At 50.6% G+C, this 18,933-nt stretch overlaps 1 protein-coding gene across 1 annotated transcript; it reads left to right on the forward strand.

Annotated features, from left to right (window-relative positions):
- Positions 1–1,741: 1,741 nt before the first annotated feature.
- On the forward strand, positions 1,742–18,602 carry IL12RB1 (interleukin 12 receptor subunit beta 1). The gene is made up of 15 exons (XM_032782840.2): positions 1,742–1,938; positions 5,292–5,406; positions 6,391–6,560; positions 7,135–7,292; positions 8,993–9,038; positions 9,849–9,959; positions 10,139–10,212; positions 10,617–10,833; positions 11,278–11,451; positions 12,000–12,098; positions 13,369–13,515; positions 13,910–14,053; positions 15,448–15,544; positions 15,637–15,718; positions 16,355–18,602. Exons 1-15 carry the CDS (start codon positions 1,854–1,856, stop codon positions 16,814–16,816), a joined length of 2,181 nt encoding a protein of 726 aa, XP_032638731.1. The 5' UTR covers positions 1,742–1,853; the 3' UTR covers positions 16,817–18,602.
- The last annotated feature ends 331 nt before the right edge of the window (positions 18,603–18,933 follow it).

Here is an 18,933-nt window from a genome sequence, read left to right on the forward strand (position 1 = left end):
GCTAAGGACACCCCGACATGATTAGGGTGAGGAAGTTAGTTATGGGCAAAGGAGACAGAACACTTAGGAATATTCCTGGCAGCCAGCAGACCCTATAACAGGCCCATCCCTGATCTAGGTCCACTCCATACTCACCCCACAATGGCGGCTCCCACCCCTACTCGGAGCATTGCAACTGGCACATGGATTCACAGCACCACTCTGGTTTGGCCCGCCCTCCTCTGTCATGATGGGCGGTGTGGCTGGGCCAAACCTGGGTGGCTCTGTGACCTTGTGCACCAGGTCACACCACCACTCATTTGGGGAGCCCTCTCTGGGCCAGGGTGTGGCAGGTTTCATTCCCTGATACTTGTAAAGGGCTTGAGACCCTTGGCTGGAAGGTACCTTCAAGGGTACATCTACCCTGAAAAACAAACCAACAGAGCGACAGAGTCTCAGAGCCCCGGTCAACTGACTGTGGGTTTGCGGGGCTACAAACAGCAGTGTAGATACTCACGCACAGGCTGGAGCTTGGCCTCTGAGATCCAACCCTTTGGCTGGGTGCCAGAGCCCAAACAGGAACGTCTGCACTTCTAGTTCTAACCCTGTAGCATGAGCTTGAGTCAGCAGACGGGGGCTCAGAGATGGGCGCTGTCGTGGGGTTTGTCGGTTTGACTGCAGTGTAGACATACCCTAAGAGCCCAGGAGGTCAGACTTATGGACTGAGGAGTGTGGAGAGAGTCTTCTAGGGTAAACAGCAGTAATAGCCACTTGCTTCAAGTCTAGACACAGGGAACTGGCATGAGGGGAAAATTTCAAATACATCTTACCTAAAACTTGGCTTCTTGTAAACTTTCCTGAGGGCTTTGCCCTCTCCCCAGGCAAGTTTGCTAATTACTTCTTTATTTAAACAAAGAGGTTTTTCTATCCTACCCCATCTTCTCCTTTTGTGGATCCTTCAATGAAACTGCTGTGCTGAATTTATTACAGGCACAGTTATTTCTACAACAGGTTGTGGTATCATAAGCAAGGGATCATGCCAGGATCCGATCAAATGGGAAGCTAGGGCTTAAGAGAACTATTTCATCCGAGGAGAAATTGCAGCTCCACGTTCTCCTCATAATGAAAGCACCTATTTAAAGAGATTAGTTTTTCTCTGAAATAATCTTGCCTTAGAAATCCTAAATAAATCAGGAATGGAAAATCCCACCCAGAAATGCCAGCAACAGAAAAACTAGGAAAACCTCGTCAGAAAAGTTTCTTCATGCATGGCAAACACACTCACACATCCCTACAAACACATGCACACACACACACAGGGACTCATACTCTGGAAATCAGAGAAGTTCAAACACACACACTCATGCACACCTGGGTGTGTCAGGCAGATTCTCATCTCAGTTATGCTGGTGTAAAACTGATGTCAGTGGAATGACTCCAGATTTGCCCCTCTGTAACAGGGACTGGAGCATGAAAGACTCCAGATTCAGTCCTGTGTGATAGAGATGGGCTCCGGTTTTGCTTACTTTGCTCTTCTCTCTCCAGTTTCTGCATGTGGTGAGCTTGTGGCTTTGGTGATGCTTTCCTGAAGTGACGGAACAGAATGGTGCACATATCAAAGTGGAATAGTTTTTTTGTTTCTCTTTTGCTTTTGGTAAGAGTGAGGCATGTAATGACACCTCAGTTTCTGCTCCAATGCACAAGCACCTTTAGTATGCATGGGGAAATTTGTCACCTTTTATCAGAAACGCAAGTGCCAGATGAGTTGTTGCTGGAGATTGCTCTGAGTCCAGGAGCTCTGTGAGGCTTGGGAGGGTCAATGTGCACAGCCAGTCACTGTGCCTGGAGTAAAGTCAGCAAGTGCTGAGCCCTCGATGCTTGTTCCCCTCGGTTCTTGTGTGGGAGCCAAGGAGCAGATGATGGGTTGGCTGCTGTTGCTGGCTGCGCTAGCACTGAGCGGTAAGTGATTCTGTGGCATACAGAGGTTAAAGATACTGTTAAAAGAACCATCAGAGGAGCGATGCTGGATGATAATGAGGCTTCCCCTCCACATACTTTCACTCTCACAGAGTGTTTGGCAGTAAATCATTGCTGCTTTGGGTTGGGGATTATTTCTAAAGCAACAGGGACAGGGTCACAACTCAATTACAAGGGCTCAGTGCTGAGAATCTGCCCTGGGCAAAAGGGAGCAGGAGCCACTGGAAAAGTCAGCAGGGTTCTCTTTAGGTCTAGTTCAGATTCCATGGGAGGAAGTTTCTGCTGTTCAGCCATGGACTGAAGTTCTTCTAGAGCAGCTTTTCCAGATTGAGTATGAGGCTGGTGCAGCTGGGAGGAGACAAACCCTCCTTTTCAGGAGCCCATATTTTCTGGCCAATGTCTGTTACATTTGGACCTGCATCTGAATTCCTGAAGTGGCAACGTTTGGGTTAGTTACTCCTAGGCTGCGTGTCTCTAGTGCAGAGAGCTGAGCTGAGCTGGCAGAGTGACTGGTCAGGGGAGCTGCATTTCCTGATGGTGATTAGATCACCTTACTCCTATCGCTGCTTTTTTCCTCTTCCTTTTTGTAGTCCTGACCCGAATCTCCCCACCATGGCACAAGCCCGCCACCAGAGATGTCTCGTTCATAGTGCCCTGGGGACATTCAAAGGTGCTGCAGTGCCAGGCCTTGCTCCTGACTGGGAGAAAGTGTCCGATTCTTCACAATCATTCTGCTGTGAGAAATGAGCTTCCAGTCCCCTGAGAGGCAGATGGGGAGGAAAGGGCCTTTGTTCAACAACTAGCTCGTGAGTGCACTCAGCCTTATTGAGTTGGAGATGGCCAGTTGCCTGGATCCTATGGCACCCCTTATCCTAGAATCGTAGGACTGGAAGGGACCTCGAGAGGTCATCTAGTCCAGTCCTCTGCCCTCAAGGCAGGACTAAGTATCTGGATCAACCCTGACAGGTGTTTGTCTAACCTGCTTTTAAAAATCTCCTGACAGAGATTTTACAACCTCCATAAGCAATTTATTCCAGTGCTTAACCACTCTTGACAGTTAAGAACTTTTTTCTAATGTCCAGCCTAAACTTTCCTTGCTGCAATTTAAGCCCGTTGCTTTTTGTCCTATCCCCAGAGGTTAATAAGAACAATTTACCTCCCTCCTCCTTGTAACAACCTTTTATGTACCTAAAAACTGTTATGTTCCCCTCTCAGTCTTCTCTTTTCCAAACTAAACAAACCCATTTTTTTCAGTCTTCCTCATAGGTTATGTTTTCTAGACCTTTAATCATTTTTGTTGCTCTTCTCTGGACTTTCTTCAGTTTGTCCACATCTTTCCCGAAAGGTGGTGCCCAGAATTGGGCACAATACTCCAGTTGAGTCCTTATCAGCACGGAGTAGAGCGGAAGAATTACCTCTTATATCTTGCTTATAACACTCCTGTTAATACATCCCAGAATGATGTTTGCTTTTTTTGCAACAGTGTTAAACTGTTGACTCATATTTAGCTTGTGACCCACCATGATCCCTAGATTGCTCTACCCCAGTACTCCTTCCTAGGCAGTCATTTCTCATTTTGTATGTGTGCAACTGATTGTTCCTTCCTAATTGGAGTACTTTGCATTCGTCCTTATTGAATTTCATCCTATTGACTTCAGACCATTTCTCCAGTTCGTCCAGATCATTTTGAATTTTAATCCTGTCCTCCAAAGCACTTGCAACCCCTCCCAGCTTGGTATCGTCTGCAAACTCTCTCAGTGTACTCCCTGTGCCATTATCTTAATCATTGATGAAGATACTGAACAGAACTGGGAACCCTGTGGGACCTCACTCAATAGGCTCTTCCAGCCCTGTGAACCATCGTCTGGGAATGGTTTTCCAGCCAGTTTTTCACCCACCGTGTAGTAGCTCCATCTAGGTTGTATTTCCCTAGTTTGTTTACAAGAAGGTAATGCAAGACAGTATCAAGAGACTTACTAGAGTCAAGATATACCACATCTACCGCTTCCCCCCTCTCCACAAGGCTTGTTACGCTTTCAAAGAAAACTATTATTGGCAGGACACAGGCTGCAGCTACTGGCCTTTTTACTCAACCTGCCTGGTACTGTTACAAAAGCAATAAGAACAAACAAAATTGCATTGCACGTTACAAATGAAAATTATTCCTCTGCCCAGGCTATCCCAACGAGACACCTGGGGAGCTGTGGTCCCATAAGTCATAGGGACTGTAGCTACCTAGTGCCTTTCAGACAGAGATGATTTCCCTCTGGGAATCTGATGCGCTCACGAGGACTTTGAGCAGAGAAAAACAGAAGCCTTGCAAGGGGGCAGTGTAAACCACACACATTCTTCCCCCCTCCCACACACCTCATGCAAACACAAATGCCACATAGACCTTATCTCTTACTCCACATGCAAACAAAATCTCTTTCTTACCTCCCCAACCTCTCCCTCTGCCCCATACGAACTCATGCACTTATACACCACCTGCACATGTTCTTTAGCACACACAGACGCACCAGTCACAGTCCCTCACATACTCTCTCTCTCCCATATACCCTTGGACGTACCCCTGCACACACAGACATTTGCAGTTTGGAAGCATCAAACTCTTCTTACTCTTCCTCCAGAGAAGGGCAGATCTGCTGTGGACCTGGGGGGCTTGCTTCATTTAAGCCTGTGGCTAATGGAGAAGGTGCAGGTGCTTTCCCCAGTTAGACGGGCTGAGGAGCAGGCTTCCCACAGAGCCCCAGATGAACCCATAGTCTTTCTTGCACTTGGGGGGGGGGGGGGGAACATATCTCTGAAGGCTTGAAAACCGAAAAGACAGATGAAGAAGCGGAGGTCACCACTGGGCCCGGGCTGCTGCAGCATGTGCTGCGAGCAGAGGAAGACAGCGTGCTGCAAATGCTCACTCCTGTGCTGAGGTTTAGCCTGTTACTATTATCAGTCAGCCCAAGGCTAGAATCGAAGGCCAGGCCTGGAAAGGTGCCTCTCTCTTTGTCACAGGCACAGCCCATTGTAGTGTAGGGCAGTTCCTATGGATCCTGGTAAAGCTTTGCCCTGAACCTTGAATCCAGCTCCAGAGGGCAGGGTCACTTGGCAGGGAGTGAAAACCTGCAGCCCATTGTGTGGGCAGGTGGAAAGGAAAACACTTTGGCAACCCCCCGAATTTCTGTAGCCTAAGCAGTTCCTGCCAGTCCCTGTTCTGTACAGACCCTGGCACCAGCCTCCTGCTATTCACTACACATAGTCGTGGTAATGCCTAACACTGCACATCTGCTAAGGAAATCGAACAGGAAAGAACAACTCCAACTGCTTCTTTGTGTCCCCAGGCTCTGCTGAGGATCCAGATTTGGTTTGCTACAGGAACTGCAAGCAATGCAATTTCAGCTGCACTTGGAAAGCTAAGACCACTTCAGGAAATGTCACCTATATTCTTAAGTTCTGGTGAGTCACAGCCCCAACAGTGGGACCATGTGAGTGGGAAGAATAGTGCTGTGATGATGTTGTCTGCCTACCTGATGGGCACAATAGAGATGGACAGGTAGATCAAGCAAATAAAAACCCACCTGCAGTATGCACCAGAGAGTGGGTGGTGGTGATGGAGAAGGTATCATGGCACATCTCAAAGCACACAAAACGAACTCACTAGTATGTTTTTGGGATGTCAGGTAATATATGCACAAAGATGCTGGGGAGATGGAGGATGGATAGAAGGCAGGGAAGGCGACGGGATGGAAAGTCAGAAATCCACTGGAGGCGAGGGTAAGTGGAATACCAGTGAAGGCAATGGTGTAGGTAGGATCTGGACAGGGAGGCAGGGAACTTAGCATTCATCCATCTCCCTAAATTCTCTGCCAGAACTCCATACATAGGCACTAGAAACAAGTGAGAGTTCCTGCGCGGAAGCCTGCAGACAGTTTGTACATGTGGATGGTGAAGATATTTGAATGCCAGGCGGCCTGAGCACGCAGCCTGAGGGAGAAGACTCAGCGCTGGGGTGCAGAGTGTGCACATTAGGCCCTCTGGTTCCAGCAGCAGGAAGATAAGCAGTAGGGAAGAGGGTGGAGACAATGAGATTGGCCCGCTCCCTTCCATCACCAATGGCCATGTTGCCCTGGGCTGTGCCTGGCACAGCCGGCACAGGCCTTGCTCAGACACACTCAGGATCTAGCCCAGTTAGAGTCAGGCACCCTCTGTAGATTTAGCAGCGGGTGGGCCTTTGCCAAGAGCAGGGGATTCCAGCGTTCCTCTCATTCACGCTCCCTGGGCAAGGCTGGCTAGAGCCACACAAGGCCTCTGTAACAATGTGTAGGCCAGGGGCTGGTGGGCAGCAGCGGCACTATGGCACCGCACCACAGACACACTGCAATCAATAACGGACACACCCTGGCAGTGGCACTGCAGCAACCAGCTTTCTTCCTTCCCTAGTTATCACAGAACCTATCCCTGCAAGGAATTCAAGATGGCGTCCTCCACTCACTACCGCTTTTCTTATCGGACATTGTGGCTCCTAGAGAACCTCACTGCCTGGGTGGAATCCCACAGTGGAGGCAGAGTCGAAAGGACCCAGAACATCACTTTGCAACTGGAGAATGCCAGTAAGCATCCCTCTGAAGCATGCTTTCTTTGTAACACTGGCTCTTGCTGGGGCAGGGGCTAATGCTAGTTCGCTTGCTGCTGCAGCTGGATTAGCAGGGGGCCACATGAGCCTCCTTAGGAAGCAAACAGCTGCTTTCCTGTGATGCAAAATCTACAGCTGTGAAAGCAGCTGGACTGACAGCCTGGAACCTGCACCCTCATCCTGCCCAAAGGAAGACGGTGGCAGAGGAGACTCCACATGTTATCCCGCCACTGTCTCCCCCAGCTCTGCCCCAGGTGAGGCTAGCAGAAGAGGGGAGCTCAGTTTCCACAGCCATTTAGCTCTGAGCCCCTGTGCTGGGTCTGCCAACATGGCAGCAGGCAGCTGGTGGCACCTGTGCTGATGTTTTCTGTGACATGGACCCCACTGTGTTTGTGTGTGCGCATGTGCACATATGTATATGTGCATGTATGTGCACACACAAGATCTGTTTCTGAGGTTCCCTTGGCCCTGCTGAATCACACACCACCTCCACCCATCTGCCCCACCTGTTACAAACCCCAATAACTCCTATTGTCACATTGTAATTCCAGTCAAATTGGATCCACTGCCGCCTGATCAAGTAACATTCTCTAAATCCAATGGTACCCTGAGGCTGACACTGCAGCAGCTAGATAACTGGATTGTCAGATACGAACCGTTACGAAGGGAAGCTCGGTACAGACAGATGAAGGGCACCAAATGGACACAGGTGGGTTGAACAGACACAGTGACCAGAACTCAGAAAAGTGAAGTCCCAAGGGGCAGGGATGCTAAGGCAGGTGACCCCAACCCTGCTCAGGCTCACTGTTTCTCCTCCCAGTAATCCCACAGCGAGGATGCTGGTTGTGGAAGCTGATGATCAGTAATTGTCAATACCATTATGTAAGCACGTCTAGTGCACCCACCGCCTGAGCAGCTCAGTGCCCTGGTGACGTATTTCCTGCAGCCCAGCTGCTCCTTCCATCTGTTCCGTTGTATAATAAAATCTCCCCTTCTTTATCAGGCATGGATTATGCTGTCACCCGTGACAGGATCTGGGGCTTGTTTGCAGGGATTACACAGGAGGAAAAACCCAGATAATAATAATAAAACCCCGCAGTTTGGTTCCAGTGAAGTCGTTCTCAGACACTTCAAAGATGTGATACAAATTGCCCTTGTGCTGCACTGGCCAACAGCACCCAGGCTCCAGCACCGCACACCAGCCCTGAGGGGAGGCGGGGGGAAATGAGAGCCTGAGAGGCCAGTTAGTCTCCTGGGCTCACCTGAGCAGGAGGGCCAGGGTTAACAGAGTGAAGCCCAGCACTAGAGAGCCAAGCACCTGAGCAAAAAGGGGCTGCTGGGGAAGGAGGCTGGAGTCGGTCTCTGGGATGAGGGAGATGTCAGGGACATGGAAACACTCCAAGGGGAGACTAAGCCCAGGAATCCTGCCCTGGAGTAAGGACTCTGGCAAGAGGCATGGCAGGAATGACGTAGCCACAGGGAGTAGAGGAAGTTCCAGTGGCAAACCCAGAAACAGGCAAGAAGAGAGAGAGGCTGTGAAGGAAGGAGACCAGGGAAATAGCAACAAGACCTGGGACTGAGCAGACCTGATTGCTGGTTGTGGGGTCCGTGGGTTTGAACCAATGTAGAGGGTAGGCCCAGGTTCCCCTGCCAGCCACCAGTGTCGTGGCATAGAGCCCTGAGCTGGCCTGAATGCCATCTGGAGATAGCATTTGGAGAGTTGTCCTGTTGGGCTTTGTAATCCCGGAAGAGGTGGATTAAACAGTCATTAGGCCAGAGGGGCAGAACTTGGATGCTTGCTCCCAAGTTCTCATTTTTTAGCACTGCAATCCACACTGTTCTGGGATGGAGCAGGTGCCTCGATCCTTCTCGCAGAGCAATGAAGCTGCAGGAGCTATTCCTGCTGAGAAAGTGCCAGCTTTGCCCCTGACGGTCTCAGGCTCTCTCTCTCTCCTGCTGTACTTGTTTTGCAGAAAACTCCTTGCATGAGGCTCATAAGAGGTGGGCTCCCCACCACCAAAGCACTTTACAAGAACATATGAATGGTCACACTGGCTCAGACCAATGGTCCGTCTAGCCCAGTGTCCTGTCCTCCAACAGTGGTCGGTGCCAGAAGTGTCAGAGGGAGTGAATAGAGCAGAGCAGTTATTGAGTATCCATCCCCTGTCGCCCAGGCCCAGCTTCTGGTAGTCAGAGGTTTAGGAACACCCAGATCATGGGGTGGTGTCCCTGACTATCTTAGCTAACAACCATCGCTGGACCTGTCCTCCAGGAACTCATCTAATTCTTTTTTGAACTCAGTTATACTTTTGACCTTCACAACATCCCTGGCAATGAGTTCCACAGGGTGACTGGGTGCTGTGTGAAGAAATATGGCCTTTGGATAAGCTTTCTCCGGTTTGTTTTTAGGTGGCATGTCAGAACCAAGGTGAATACAAGAGTAACAACATAACAGGTCAGCTTATTATACTGTACCCTCGCAGATACAGTAAATGCCATTTAAAGGGCTTGATCCCAGCACAGTGAGAGAAACGCCTGCTGGGAAGGCCTGGGGACCCTCCCTGCACCTTCTGCCCAAGAGTTCCTCTCAATATCACTGCACGTTCCTAGGAGAGGAGCCCTCTCAGCCTCCAAGTCAACACCCCTATTGCCCAGCTCTGGTTTATGTATGAACCAGATTTGTGCAGCTGCTCACAGCCCATAAACCCTTGCGCTGAGTCCCCACGTCCCACAAAGACTCCCTCAAAGCGCCAGGGGAACGGATACACAGGCCTGTGTTGCCTCAAAGGTAGAGAAACCTTTCCTCTAATGACACCCATTAGAGTGTCAAACACTAGAGTGTTTGACATTAGAGGAAAGTGGTAGCAAAGCCTCTGTTCTGTGAGACACGCTGCAGCTGGGGGAGTGCCCAGTCGCCTCCTCTCTCCACCCTCTGCTACTTTCCAAGCGTTCAGAATTACAGCTGCTGATCAAATCCATGCACTGCCAGTCACTCAAACACCCACCTGCTCCTTAACTCTCATGCTGGGAGGTAATTTCTCATCTGACACGAGCGTGGCCTCAAGCCCCAGTAGCACTGAGTAAGAGTAGTGTCCCATGAATTCTGTTCTGATGCTCGGGGACCGAAGCCTCTTTGACCCCACAGGCCTAGGCTCCCTGAAACTGGCTCCAGCTACATGGCAGCCAGAAGGGCACGGTGCACATATGAAGCTGAAAACTCCTGCTGGATTGTTCACTCAGTCCCCGCTGTGTTGGTTTGTTTTAGTGATATGCAACTTGGGAACAACAGCAGCCTGCGAAGTCCAGATTCGGCACAAAACAGCCCATTGGAGCAGCTACTGGAGCGACTGGAGCAAATCCATCTTTGTTCCTGAGGGTGCGAGATTTCACATGGTTCATTCTGTGTCCTGACGGGCTTAGAAGAGAGGCTGCCTTTGGGGGAGGGGAGGAAAATGAAGTTAGGCAAGAAGTGGCAGCTGAGGGGAGGAAAACCAGAGGGCAGGATTTTGCAGAGAGAAACAAACAGGTGGCCAGAATTCCCTCCTGTCATTCCAGAAATTCCAGAGGTGAATTACACAGTGGGGAGACTCGGGAGGAACGGACAGAGAAATGTGACATTCCATTGGCAGGTAATACAGTGTGTGGATGAGACACAGCTCCACCACCAGACACGCAATCAGGTCCGGGACCCTGTCACAATGCAGTTCCAGTGCGCAGTGTGAATGGGGCCTCAAGCAGTCCTTTAACTCTCCTGTGACAGGGCTACAGCCCTGGCCCCTCTTGTCCAATCAGGATGCAAGCTGTAGTTTCGACATCCTCCCCCATTCAGAGTCCAGATGGGTCTGTGCCAGTAACATAGCAGCTGTGACAGCAGCTTCCTGGCCACTGCATGAGGGCTGCAAACAAGCTCAGACTGCACGACCATTTACACAAGGCTGCCCTTAATTCTGCCCAAGTTATATACACACACACACACAGCTTCAGGGGAGCCAGAATCTCGTCACTTAGTGTCACTCTTCCAAACCCCTGTCAGGAAGCCCATGAGGAGCAGTGGAAAGTCAATTACACGCTGGCTCTCTACATGCCAGCGTGCAGGTGCACAGAGCTGAAGAAGGAAGTCCCTGAAAAGGACGAGACGACACTGACCTTGGCTCTCTCTGGGGCAGAGTATCACCTTTCTATGAGCGCATCTAACCCAGCAGGGAGAGGCCCTATGCGGACATATCGCATTCCTCCAGAACATCACACAGGTACAGAGACCTCGGCTCCCTCTCCCTGCCTCAGACAGCGGTCCCTCCAAAGAGCCGCTACCCTAACAAGCCTCCTGAAAGGATCAGACCCATCCACTGCTGGCCCTGCTCCCGTGGCCCCAGACAGGGACTGAAGACAGAGCACTGGGTTCCATGGCATAGCGACTAACAGCCATTTCCCTGGGTTATTTCCTTCTTTGCTATTTGAACTAACTGCATCCCCAAAGCTCTCAATGTTGTGAGGCCTCTGCAAGGGGGACAAGAGCCCACATCTCCCTCTCTGAGCAACTGCAGGATCAGGACTTTGGGTAGATAGTGAACAGAGAACTAGACTGCGCCCCTGCTCCCATGCTGCCTGCCCCTGGATGCCGTGAATTTGGTGCCATGTCTTTGTGCCGTTGGTGCCATGTTTCTGCTGAGATGTCTCCTTGTGTTTCCTCCCAGAAATGAGCTTTCTGAATGTCAGCTCAGCTGGCAGCAGCGTGACAGTGCAGTGGGCAGCAAAGACCAATGGGACCTTCTACTGCATTGAGAAGCAACCCCTGGAAGACCCCCAGGAGGACCACAAGGAATGTATCCACAAACAACTCTTTGAAAAGGACAGCTATATGGATACAGGTAACAAGGACAAAACCCACCTCTAACACACCTTTCTTCAGCCTCCCTCTCCCAGCGCCCTCCCAACGGGGACCCTCCTCTTCTGCTAGTTGTTTGGAAACTAAATGCCCCTGTGGTAACAGCCAGCCTGATCCAAACCCCCGCAGTCAGCCTGAATCTCTGCATCAATTTCAATGGCCCAAAGATGGGAAGAGGCTGTGTGAGGCAAGTGCACGGTTCCATCTGGTGCCAAAGCCAGCCATGCTTTCCAAGTTCAATTTGCAGATGAGCCCAGCTGTCCTTTGGGATCTGTGCGTGTTTTGGCCTCTCACAATGTTCCTTTACTTATTCTGGAAGCTCACTCGACTTGGCGAAGTCGGGAAATCAGCTGAGATATGCAGCCTGCCTCACTCTCTCAGTGACTGTTATGGCCCAGTCCTAGTCTCACCATGGTGTAGCCAGGCCCTCCCCAGGGGATCAGGCAGTGCAGATAGAAAGGTCACTCCCATCCCCTTATCTGAGGGGGTGTGTGGGGAGGTTTGATGATGTCTCCTGGTTTTTTGCTCCAGGGACAGTGAAACCCAGGAAGTGTTACAGAATTGCCATTCATGGAGGGGGACCAGAGAAGCACTGGACGTTTGGTTCCATGTACCACTTTGCTACAAACAGTAAGTCTGCATACGGTGTGTTTCCACTGCGGAAGGGCAAGACCCACTAAAATTGCTTTTATCACACAAGTGCTAGGCAGAGTGTGATTCACAGATGATCTGTGGTAGGCAGGGCCTGTGATCCTCAGAAGAGAGGGGCTGATGGTGGAATTAGTTCTTTTTAAATGCATTGTTTGGGGGAGGGATTTTCTTCTCATGTTCTAAAAATTGGCCAGTTGCACGTAGTAATAGCCCCTCTGTCACGGAGTGTGGGGGAGTCTGGGCCCTGCACCCCCGACTTCCTGCGATTCACTATGACTCTCAGCCAGCCAGTACAACAGAAGATTTATTAGACAACAGAAACAGTCTGAAGCAGGGCTTGTAGGTACAACCAGGACCCCTCAGCCAGGTCCCTCTGAGGGGTAAGAAGCTTAGACCCCAGACTTGGGGGTCTCTGCCTCTTCCTAGCCAGCCCAAAACTGAAACAAAAAACCTTTCTAGCAGGTTCTCTCCTTTTGTCCAGTTTGCCGGCAAAGGAGTTGACTCGCCCCACCCCCCTCCCGGCTCAGGTTACAAGCTCAGGTACCATCCCTCCCCTAAAGTCACCCCCTGTTCTCCCATCCCCCTTGCAGACAGCCCCAGTAAAACTAAATGACATTCCCAGGTCAATCCACCCCGCTCCCTACTGCGTCACACCCTCCCAGAGCCGAAACACCCCTCCCTCCGTGCAACCTTCTGCCCTCACTCAGGGAGCAAGAAATTATTTGTCATGGCCCTGCACGAAATGTGCAAGGCTCCTCAGAGAAACAAACAAGGCCACAGTCCCTGCCCTGCAGAAGGGACCATCTCAGTTTTACATCACGCAATAAGTGCATGACAAGAACTCATGCATGAGGGCAAGGGGAAGTCCTCTCCAGCCATACACAAGGGGCCTTTCCCAAACCCACATGGCTCGCAGGGTGGCTCTTCAGAGCACTGGTCTGTATTCGTGGGAAAGCAAGACGCCTGTATAATCCTCACTCCGCAGAGGCAAGAATTCTTTAGGGACAGGCAGCCCTCTAAGGGTTCAGTCTGTGTTCAAGCAAAGGCTGAAGATTCATGTTGTCAGTTCTTATTTTCCCTAAACCATTTAGTGTGTCGCTTGTGATCCAGTGAACTGAAGTTAGCAGGTTATGGGCAGACGAAATAAGCTAGGGTGAGAAGATCCACGGCTTCCTGGCCTGCTTTCTAGCTGTGAATCCATGTGCACTCAGCCAATTACTACTTTTCTTTCCTACCTCCCCTTTCACAGCTTCTTTGGATGGGCCCATTCACATCCGGAACATCACAGCGAACTCTGCTTTCCTGCTGTGGAAGCCGTCACTGCTCTCCCAATGCCCCGGCATGCTGAAGAAATACATCATCTGCTACACAAGTGAGCAGGACAACGGAATGGCATGTGAGTGTGAAACACCTGGCTTTCTCTCCCTTCCAATGTGTTACCGACCCCAGCGGGCTGCGGCATGGCCAGGCTCACAGGGAGGCAGTGCTGAGCTGGGCAGAAATCAGCCAGTGAGCGCACCTGCTCCCGCTGCCTCTAGAACGGTCAGTGAGTCCATGCGCTAAATAGATCTAGGGACAGGAGCACAGAGAGAAGCTGGGCAGGGCAGGGAGATAGAAAAAGAGATGGGAGGGAGGAAGGAAGGGGGCTGGTGGGCCCCTGTTCTGTAGGTGGAGGGTGTGGTAAGCAGTTTAAGAACTGAAACTGGGACAAGCTGTTTCAGAAAGAAAGCAGAATTGGGAGGGGTTTCCATGCTGTTGATAGCTCAATTAATCAGTCATCATCTACTCAGATCATGAAGTGAACTCCTCAGCGACACACTACACCCTACAGGACCTGCAGCCCAGCACCTCCTATCGAGTTGGGATTCAGGCAGCCACAGCAGACAGAGATGAGTCCTGCAGTCCCCGGCACCTATTTAACACCATGAAACTCGGTAACAGCCAATGGATGCTTCCCCCTATGTTTGTTTGGCCCAGGGCGGGGTCTGAAGTGAACATGTTGCAGGAGCTGCTTGAGGCTCAGACTCTCAGAAGAGGCTCTTTCTGCCTGCAGGAGTTTCTCTTCTCCTGGGGACCGACATCTCTTCTCTCCTGCAAGCAGAGTGATGCAGTTTTTGCAGAAGCTGAGGGCAAAGATGCTCACAAAAGCAAAACCAGGAAAAACAGAAAAGTCTGTGCTTCCCCCAGGGGTCCAACGATCAATGGGAAATGCGTACTTCCATTTGTATTACGGCGGCTCCCAGAGGCCCCAGCAGAGCTCAGAGCCTGCTGTCTTAGCCCCTGTACCAGCATACAGGGAAAGACTTTACAGTCTAAATAGATAAGGCAGGAAGGGAGGATTGTGATCCCCCTTTTCCTGATGGGAGCTGAGGCGCAAATGGTAAGAAGTGATCTGCCCAAGATCACACCGTGAGTCTGTGGCACAGCCAGGAATTAAATCCCATCCCCCTAGGCCTAGCCTGTGGCCTGAACCACAAAACCACCTTTCCTGGAGTGGCTGAAGCCCTGACCCTGTCCCTGGCCTGGCCACAGCCTCCCTGACTGGAATCTGCCCTTACATGCCACAGGGGCAGCTAGACAGAGGCCAAGCCCTGCCAGAGTCAAAGACTTGCTGACATCCAGCCCCACAGGCACCATACAAACAGGTCACCCCTCGGGAAAGGGACCTGAGGCCTTGGCACTCCTTGGGCGTGTGCTACCGGCACTTGGGCTGGCAGGGCCCATAGGGAACGTCAATGCTGCAGCTGGGCGAGAGCCTCCCGGGTCAGGCATAGACTCGTGTTAGAGGGCCTCAAGCAGCTCAGGCGGGAGCTGTGCTCTCAAGCCTGCCTGTCCCCCCAGGCTCAAGATACAAGCTGCAGCCCGAGTTGCCATGTCCACACTGCTCGAGCCCCTGCTAGCTCCACTCTCTCCCCAAGGCTGCTCACTTCCAAGTGCAGTCTGGACATTCCTCACCCAGCTCCCTCAAACATAGGTGCGATTCCCAGTAGAAACAAGGGACCAGCACAGAACGCCGACACACGCCTCTATTGGGAAGGGTGGCGTGCCAAGGAAAGCAACAAGGGCATCCAGGGATTGTGCTGGGGGAAGGAGACTATCCAAGTTCATGCCCACAGTGTGGTCACCTCAAGGCTCAAGCCATAGGCTATGCTAGTCCCTTCACTCCAGTACATCCTTGCCTCCTTGGCTGGGAACGAACGCCAAGTGCTGTCAGCGGGACACTGGGACTGGGGCAGGGTGGAAAATGGTCACTTGTACAAATGTTTTCCGTGTCCCATGTAATGCCAGTTCCAGAGGGCTCTAAGAGCAGAACTGTTTCTCCTCCTAGGTCCCAACCCTCCAGAGTGGAAGCTCAACCTCGGGTACCTCAGCATTTTCCTAGCCATCCCTGTCCTGGCTGTGTTTTACCACTTCCTCAAAAAGAGGTAAATGCACCGACTTTGCCCTCCCATTGCTCCCGTTCTCCCTGCCCTTTCACTCTTCTGCACATTAACCAACCTCTGCCAATGTCTTCCAGGGCCAAGAAAATCCTGTTCCCGCCTTTGCCCAACCCCATGGACAGCGAAGCCATCAAGTTCCCAGCTGAGGAGATGAGCCAGGTGAGTCTCCGATTCTGAACTCTCACCCCTGGGAAGAAGCTACAGGCCAGGTCTGCTGTGGGGAAGACGATAACTCGTGAGATACAAGTCAGAACATTATCTGAGGGAGAGTAATACTGCATGGGGAGTTGTGATCAAACCAGGCGTTGCTGCTCTCATGTAATTGCTGAACAATGTGCCAATAAAATATTAATTTGAGCACATCTGACCCCCAAACCCTGCCCAAAAAGGCCCAACACAGGGTGGGAAAGGTCTGGACCAAGTGCCATAGATATACAGACCCACAGTCAGCAGCAGAATTTGAAACTGGGTCCCTCAGCTCCCAAAACACAGGCCTCTTCCCACCCAAGTTCAGGAAGCGCTCTACAAGTAGCAGGCTCTTAGAGTCGCTGTGGCCAGTAGCAAGAGGGAATCCAATCACAGGCCCTAATCCAGTGTATGTCCCAGCAGCCTGATGGCAGGCCCAGACAGGGTCTGAGAGCTTGGAATTGTGTAGCTTCTTGCCTGAAATGCACCAGAATCTGCTCTGCCTTCGGCATGTCAACATGATGGTTTGTACTCAGCGCACAGAGGACTGACACACATATGCCCCACATCAGGCTGCTTTGCACTGAATATGTGCTTTGTCCTTTCCAGGTGAAGCCACGGCCAGGCTTTGTGGAGCCGTCAGAGAAAGTCAGCCCCACAGAACCGCTGGTGACCAAATTTATCTCGGACAAAGGGGAGCCTGACATAAACACAGAGACGCACTTGCTGCATCTCTACACTGTGACTGAAGAAACGGCAGAGATGTTACAGACAAAGGAGGGGCAGGCAGGCTCTGAGAATGACCTGCCATTTGAGTATAGAAGGCAGGTGCTTCTGACCCCAGAGGAAGAGGAACAGGAAGAGGATGATTTCAGAGAATTCGCTGGTGTTTGTGGTCAAAATAACCTTGCTGAAGCAGGCATGGGGCCTTCTCAGCCCCACCCAGACGAGGGTGCTGCCATTGAGCGGACAGGGCTCTCTCGGCCTCTGGTGCAGCTCTCCTTGCTGCTCTCAGACAAGCCTGTCATCATAAAGAATGGGGGCAGCTTTGACCTTTTACATGATAAGTGATCCGTGTCTTGAGGGTTCAGCTTGGGACAGCCTGGGAAGACAGAGTGTTGCAGTGACAAGGCACCATGTGCTCAGGCCTGTCTGGGCAGAGACCCCATGGTGCAGGACACAGGAGCTTCAGCAGGTCTCCTGAGAGACTTCCAATCTCAGTCTCTTTTTTCAGATTTTGAGTGTGAACTCTTTGCAGAAGGGGCTGTCGTTTATTACGCATGTCCCAGTCCCACAATGAAACACTGAAGAGGAAGACAGATTTCAGAGCGGTAGCCATGTTAGTCTGTATCAGCAAAAACAAGGAGTTGTTTTTACTGAATAGGACGAATGAACTGTTCGAACGTCCTTTATATTTTGATGTGCGAGAAAAGGTCCCACAGTCCAGCCATGGTCTCCTATTTTCTCATATTCCAGAGCCCCTTTCCTTGATTAGTATCAGGGGGGAGCCGTGTTAGTCTGTATCCACAAAAACAACAAGGAGTCTGGTGGCACTTTAAAGACTAGCAGATTTATTTGGGCAGAAGCTTTTGCATCTGAAGAAGTGGGGTTTTTTAGTCACGAAAGCTTATGCCCAAATAAATCTTTGGTCTTTAAGGTGCCACCAAACTCCTTGTCATTTCCTTGTTTGAGATTCTTTATGGTGGCAATAACCAGGGGTTATGATTTTGCAGGCGGGAGTTTCCTTATACAACGGGATCATCTAATCACCTAAGAAACCCCCAGAGGTTTGTTCTTGGCACCGATCAGGAACACGAGCATGCTCCTCTGTTTGTAAAGGTGCGTTCCCTCTGCTGCTCCACACCAAACAATCTCACTTTCAGCAAGAGAGAATCCCTCAGCTCGCAGGCCTCTGGAGCAGGGTGTGTACTGCTCGCGATAACCATGTACCACTGAGTCTCTGAGTCAGTGTCGGTCTGTGGAGTCAGGCCTCGCACTGCAGACCCTACTGGAAAGGATATACCAACTACTGAACAAAACCATTCCTGAATAAAGACTTTGGTCACTAAAACTGACAAGCTGGTTACAGATCCAAGTCTCTGTTCACCCACTATGCACAGAAGCACAAATACCCAATAATGCCAAATGAGGGGGTGGTTTTAGGATGCAAAAATGGAGAATAGGATCAGCTAGAGACTAACCAACGTATCTCCCTTTCAGACTTGTGCTAGGGTTTGAAGCCAAGGTGGTGCCAATGACCCCTGCATGTTTAATATAGTTTGTATAGTAGGAAGCTTGGAGAGCACCAATATGCCACGCTCAGGAATAGGAGCAAATCCTCGACTCAATGCTTATTCCGTGGGTGCAGCTCAGAGACTAGCTTTCATGTTTCAAGCTTAGGCTGTTGCAGGTAATTCGTGTCTTATTTAAGGCAAGGTTGAATCAGCACTGAGGATTGAGGGTTAACTTGTGGTTTGGCCTACATGATACATTTCTCGGAGACAGTCTCAGCGCATGCTGAATGTTCAAAAACATTTAGCAGCTCAGGAAAGTACAGGGAAAACCTGATGCTATCAGATGCTCAGCGACCTTCCCTGTACAAAAACATCAGCGGCATATGAATCAGGCTCAGTGGGCACACAGCCACCTGAGACACAGTTGGGGAGCTGCCTTGTCCCTCACTCTGCAAAGATACCAGCTGCCTAAAAAGGTGAATCTGGTCCCAATGCCACTGGTTAATGCATGTGCAGAGCTGCTCAGCTCATATAGTACCAATAATCACTGTACTGCAAAGTGATTGGAGTTTGTAGGGTGAATTTATTATTAATGAATAATTAAAGTGCCAGATTTTAGTGAATCTCTTTTTGCTTATCTTTCTTATTCACCCCTGCCATAGATTACATGTAACCCCCCCCCAGAGTAAAATAGAGAGCTCCCCTCAAAAAACAATTATACAAAACAACAAAATCCAACTACAACAAATATTGTGGTACTAACCTAGTGTGCAAACAATCGTTCTGCTGGCACGTTGCATCCCTTTCTCCCTCACTCGCTCTGTCTATTTAGATGGGAAACTGTTCGGGGCAGGGACTATCTCCTACGCTGTTTGAGCAGTGCTCTGATCTCAGCTGGGCTGCTGGGTGCTACTGGAATAGAGACAAACAAGAAGCGAAGGTGTTAGTAATGAG

This window comes from Chelonoidis abingdonii, chromosome 11, assembly GCF_003597395.2.
Source record: "Chelonoidis abingdonii isolate Lonesome George chromosome 11, CheloAbing_2.0, whole genome shotgun sequence".
Taxonomy (NCBI): Eukaryota; Metazoa; Chordata; order Testudines; family Testudinidae; genus Chelonoidis; species Chelonoidis abingdonii.

Bases quoted from the DNA above. Each gene is read 5' to 3' on its own strand.
- IL12RB1 (XM_032782840.2), top strand. From the start codon at position 1,854: ATGCTTGTTCCCCTCGGTTCTTGTGTGGGAGCCAAGGAGCAGATGATG. The intron at 10,834-11,277 runs GTACAGAGACCT...GTTTCCTCCCAG, and splicing joins TCCTCCAGAACATCACACAG to AAATGAGCTTTCTGAATGTC. The intron at 14,054-15,447 runs GTAACAGCCAAT...TTCTCCTCCTAG, and splicing joins ATTTAACACCATGAAACTCG to GTCCCAACCCTCCAGAGTGG.